Source organism: Nicotiana attenuata, chromosome 1 (genome assembly GCF_001879085.1).
Source record: "Nicotiana attenuata strain UT chromosome 1, NIATTr2, whole genome shotgun sequence".
Classification (NCBI taxonomy): Eukaryota; Viridiplantae; Streptophyta; class Magnoliopsida; order Solanales; family Solanaceae; genus Nicotiana; species Nicotiana attenuata.
Genome location: NC_031989.1, coordinates 42,705,415 through 42,710,987, shown reverse-complemented (window position 1 = coordinate 42,710,987; position 5,573 = coordinate 42,705,415). Strand labels below are relative to the sequence as shown.

Genomic DNA, 5,573 nt, shown 5'->3' with positions numbered 1-5,573 from the left:
GCTAATCATTTGATACATACTCATTCCAGCATGTGTGACATAGTTGTGCGCCTTCAAGATTTTCTGCACTATCCAAGACGAAATGATAGTAGAAATAAAAAGGCGGCATATGTCACAATAAGTAATACCAAGCACTCAATGTTATTGTTTTGAAATAACTATATTTTATATTAATTGAAATTTTTAATTTATATTTTACCTTTATGTTTTATATTTTAAATAAATTCTTTTATAATAAATATTCAAATTTATTATCCTTTTCTAAATAATATTAATCGCAAATTGAACCTTTATGTTCTTTTTCGTAATTTGATACTTAAAAGTATTTTTTAAAAAGATTGGCCAAACATAATACGCTTGCAAAAAGTACTGCTCAAACGAATTGACCAAACACAAACTGCTATTTTGCAAAAGTAATTTTTTTAAAAACGCTTTTGAGAAGAAAAAAAACATGTTTCAAAATAAGCCGTTTTTGGCAACTTGGCCAAACGGACTCTAATTTTAATTTTATTGGGTATGATTTAAGAGGAAATACTCTAATAAAAAATATATATCCATCACTCAAATTCGTTAATTAATGGTAAAGAGATCTTAATTCATTTGAAAATGTGATTGTTTTCTGTTAAAAATATTATTGAGTCTACTCCACCCAAAGTCGTGTTACTAGTCTCTACACAAACATCATTATGATTGTTGAAAAAATCCTTTTTATTATAATAAGAACAACTAGCGTTTTGAAAAGCTAAGATAATCTCTGCATCTAGGAACAACTAGCGTTTTGAAAATAGAAGTTGGAAGAAATTCAATAGCCAGATTTACAATTGGTTATTCAAATATAGTCACAATTTCAAAAGTAATCGAAATTTAGTCATTTTTTTACGTAAAGATAAATTTGAACGAAAACACTGTTCAAAAACGAAAAATACTCCAATATAATATATTGGAGTTCCAGTATAATATACTGGTGCAGCATAATATACTGGAGATTGGAGTATCAGTGTTCCAATCTCCAGTATATTATACTGGAACTTTCCACGTGTTGTAGTTCCAGCATAATATGCTGGAAGTTCATACACAGGTGCACCGATCTCCAGTATATTATGTTGGAACTTTCCGTATTGCAGCAAAATAGTGGCTATTTTTCAATGACTTTACAAACGCTGGCTATTTTTGAATGACAAGTCCGAAATTTGGCTAGCCCGTGCTCTTTTTACGAGGGTTCCCGATGATTGATAAATCAAGTCTTAGGGCCCATTTGGCAAAAAAATAATTACTCCCTCTGTTCCAGTTTATGTGAACATATTTTCTTTTTGGTCCGTTTAAAAAAGAATGATCCTTTTCTAAATATGGTAACAATTTATCTTAAACTTATAATTCTACCCTTAATGAGAAACTTTTATAACCATGCAAATACTGTGGGCTCCTTTTTGACTTGTTTAGGACCACAAATTTAAAAAATCTTCATTTTTTTCTTAAAACTCCGTGGCCAGTCAAACAAGTTCACATAAATTAGAACGGAGGGAGTACTTCTTTTTGGAATTTTTTTACTTTTTTCGGAATATTTATTTGGCCATGAAAATTTCAAATTTCATTTGAAGTTGAATTTCGGAACTTTTTCGGAAATATGAAAAACTCCCAAAAATTCAAAAATAACTCCATATTGTATTCATGTCCAAATACAATTCTAATTTTCAAATACCATTTTCACTTATTTCACAATTCTTATGTCCAAACACCCACTTAGTTGCCGAGAAGAAAATTGGTAAATCTCCTAAACTAATATTTACGTTCAAATACTACAATTTCCTTTATCAATGTCATAATTAGGCAAACAAATCCGTCAACGATCTTATATGACCAGAAAGGAATGGACATATTCTGTTTGAATTCTAAGTATGACAACAAGACTGAGGATGAGTCGAATATTAGATGACGCCTTTCACAAAGTTCAATCAAATGTTACTTTACTCTAAGAACCCGTTTGGACATAAGAAATTTTTCCCTTTTTTTTAATTTTTTTTTTGAAATCAGCGCGTGTTCATAAAATTTTCAATTTTCACTTGAAGATGTATTTTGGAAATTTTTGAAAATTTGAAAAACTCCAAAAAAACTGTTTTTCAAAATTTCCACTCAAATTACTTACAAAACTTCAAAAACAATCCAAAATTATATTCATATCCAAACACAACTCTAAATTTCAAATACCATTTTCACTTGGAAAAAAAATTTCGCCCTATTTTGAAATTTTACAATTGTTATGTTCAAACGCTCACTAATAGCGATAAATAGAAGTAGCTAGCTATAGTACGTCAGTCATTTACTGGCCTTATTTCACCTCAGCACGAGACAGCCAAGCTTTATAGTTTGCCCCAGGTCATCACATGCGTCATACTTAAAACATTCTTAATTGGATACATATAGTATATTTTATGGCACTATAATCCATATAATCTATAAGTTACGGATTCAAACAGAAGAAGTAGACAATAATACTTATGTTAGGATAGGTTGTCTACATCACACTTCCTGGAGTACGGTCCTTCTTCGGACATTGAAAGGGAGTTTTGGAGTAACGTTAAAATTGTCTCTGTGTAACCTAAAGGTCATGGTTTCGAGCCGTGAAAGCAGTCACTAGTGCTTATGTCTAAAACAAGCTATAAATATTAATGTGACTATATATCATCTCACTAAGGTTGAAAAGAAGTTTAAAGCTAAATATATTAATTATGTGACAAATAATAAGAAAGGAATTATTACATGATTAATAATTAAAGTTACTAAGCTAGTCACCTCACCTCTCTTTCTTACCCGCCCTTATTAGTAGTAGGCAACCTTTCTTTCTCGCCTTTCTTATAAGAAAGGAATCATTACATGATTAATAATTATAGGGTTGTTATATGGTGAACATTGCGTAGAGATTACTTACTGTTAGATCATTTTTGTCTTTAAATACTACATTATTCTTGTATTGCTATATAAATATACTTAGTTCGCACTCTACATTGTATAATAACATAGTATAAATTTTCGTATTGTAAAGAAAAATGACAAATAACTAAGAGAGTTTTGTATTCAATTAAATAATTGTCAAACTCCCTAATAACAAATAACTAAGAAGTCAATAGACTTCCAAATAGAAAAACAACAACTAAAAGCAAATTATAAAAACATGAAAATAATCATAGACTAATTAATTCTTCTACATAAGCAAATAAAAAAAGACGATAACACCACCAAGAGCAGTAACAAAATAACTGAAAACAGAAAGTGTAATAGTAGAATTAATTGCAGGGGGTCCCAAGAAGTCAGAAGCCCAACCATCTCCGCCGTCATCACCGCCACCAGCCGCCACTGTTGGTGCCATCGCCGGGGCAGTCCCCGGCGAAGCAGTTTCAGATTCAAAAGGGTGCATTAAACGTATTATAAGTCTTTGGCCAGATTTGCAATGATTTTTGTGGCCACTTATGAAATAAAAAAACCCAGAACGGTTAAATTTGAAAACTGTTTCTCCGTCTTCAAATTTGGAAATTGGGTTTGATGTGTTGCAGTTTAGGTAATCAGCTGGAGTGACTTCTAGCACCGAGTCATCTTTGTACTTGAAATCTGCACAAATATACCAAAACAAAAATTACAAAAATTATATACTACTATGTAAATATTACAAAAATTAGCAAATACTAGAGAAGTCATAATTGCAAAAAATGCAATGTATTTCGCAATAAGAACATAAATATTCAGTGTATCAAATTTAAATCTTGAACTCATCTCGAGGTATTACAAGTTGTTTTACAGTAAAGGTGTTATTTTGAATAAACAAAGCTATTTTCTGACATCAAACACCAAAAAAAGGGCTTCATACAAAAATAGCCGGTTGGATTTACTATTTACTTTTTCTAACTACCAGACTTAAATTATACATTGATTATACATGTTATACACATACTATATATGAAATATACATATAATATACATCAACCAATTATTTTTTGTTTAAGCGATTTCGTGGGTGGCTATTTGGGTTCATTCTTCAAAAAAATTCATTAAAAGGGCAAAACAACTTTCTTCATTTGTATTTTTCTCCAATAGTTTATCTGGAATATAGTTTCTAAATTTTAGATAATATGTAATATTAAGATAATTTCCGCAAAATATTTTCCTTTCTACCAAAATACACTATAAATATGGTGTAGTTTTAAAAGAATTCCCAAGTAAAAACCCATATATCCAAGATTAATGCATGTTAATGAAAATATAGGGAAAATATAATTAAGGAGAATTAATTTGAAAGAAAAAAGATAGAAATAATTAAACTTACAAAGGGAATCTCCAATATGAAATCTATTTTTAGCAGCCCATTCATTGTAAGTTTCAGACTCATTACCAATTGGTTTACTCCAACCAATTTCACCTCCAATTTCAAACTGAAAAGATGACACAAAAATAGTAGTAGCAAATATGGAGGTAAAAACAAGAGAGAAAATTAATGCATTAAATCGAAAAAGAGCCATAATCACTAGCTAGAGAGAATTATAGAGGCAATATTAACTGAGCTTAATTATAATTATAATGAGTATTAAAATTAATGATCCTAATTATATAGAGTGGGAAGATTGATAGATAATGGCAGTTAAAGTTGTGTATAATGGGAGAAGTGGGAATTAGTGGGTTTGTTCAGTTTGTAGGATTAAAACTACGTGATTAATTGGCGCCTAAGACTAAGTCAAATTAATCTCAAAATTAAGAAGATATTAAAAAATTTATCCTAGTGTATTTGGTATATGAGTAAAACTATTTTTGGAAAAACATGTTCCAATATACACACACACACATACACAATTTTTAAAAACAAAAGTTTTAAAAGGGAAAATAATAAAAAGTTTATAAAAACAAGTAGACTTAGAAAATACAAAATCGAGCTTGGCATAATTTTTTGCTAAAACATTAAAGAAAAACCATTAATTATATTTGTATTATCTTCGGCCCAGAAAAATAACATCAATGCTATTGAGAAGAAAAGACGTTAGACAAAAATAACTCAAAGAAAATAAAGATCATATCATCATCTTCCTAAAAGAAAAAAAGCATTAACAAATTGATATTAATTTCAATATTATTGCAAGCTTTTTAATATATACAATTATTAACTTTATATTTTTCTCATATTACCATGGGTGGTTCAAGGGAAAGGCTAGTAAATCTTTTGCTTTAGGCCCCCGTACCCCCAAAAAATTTAATAAATTTTCTGATGTTATTTTGACTTAGAAAATATTAAAATTCGTAAAAAAAAATGTAAAAAATATTTATTGAGAAAGATAGAAAGACTGTTTACTTTTTAACCGTAAAAATATTTTAGAGTCTGCAATACTTTTTTATAACAAGATCCAAGGTAACATATTGCAAACACATGACTAATATATTATTAACCTGAATTGACCCTTCACAATGTAAATTTAATATTGCAATTAGATGTTTGTTGTAAACTTAAATGCTTTATATCTTGTTAACGTACTGCTAGCTGAACATGACAAACTGTAGCGGCGTTTTCAATATATAATATATATATATATATATAT

General features: G+C 29.3%; 1 protein-coding gene across 1 annotated transcript; it reads right to left on the bottom strand.

Moving 5' to 3' along the window:
* On the bottom strand, positions 3,160-4,529 carry LOC109240801 (early nodulin-like protein 1). Its single transcript, XM_019407488.1, has 2 exons — positions 4,316-4,529; positions 3,160-3,603 (listed from the first exon to the last, which is right to left on the bottom strand). The coding sequence occupies exons 1-2, from the start codon at positions 4,506-4,508 to the stop codon at positions 3,200-3,202; spliced, it is 597 nt and encodes a 198-aa protein (XP_019263033.1). The 5' UTR covers positions 4,509-4,529; the 3' UTR covers positions 3,160-3,199.

What these genes read in the sequence shown, in the direction of transcription:
- LOC109240801 (XM_019407488.1), bottom strand. Translation starts at nt 4,508, where the DNA reads ATGGCTCTTTTTCGATTTAATGCATTAATTTTCTCTCTTGTTTTTACC. An exon ending in TCATATTGGAGATTCCCTTT is followed by an intron (nt 3,604 to 4,315) that starts GTAAGTTTAATT and finishes ATATTTGTGCAG; the next exon opens with ATTTCAAGTACAAAGATGAC.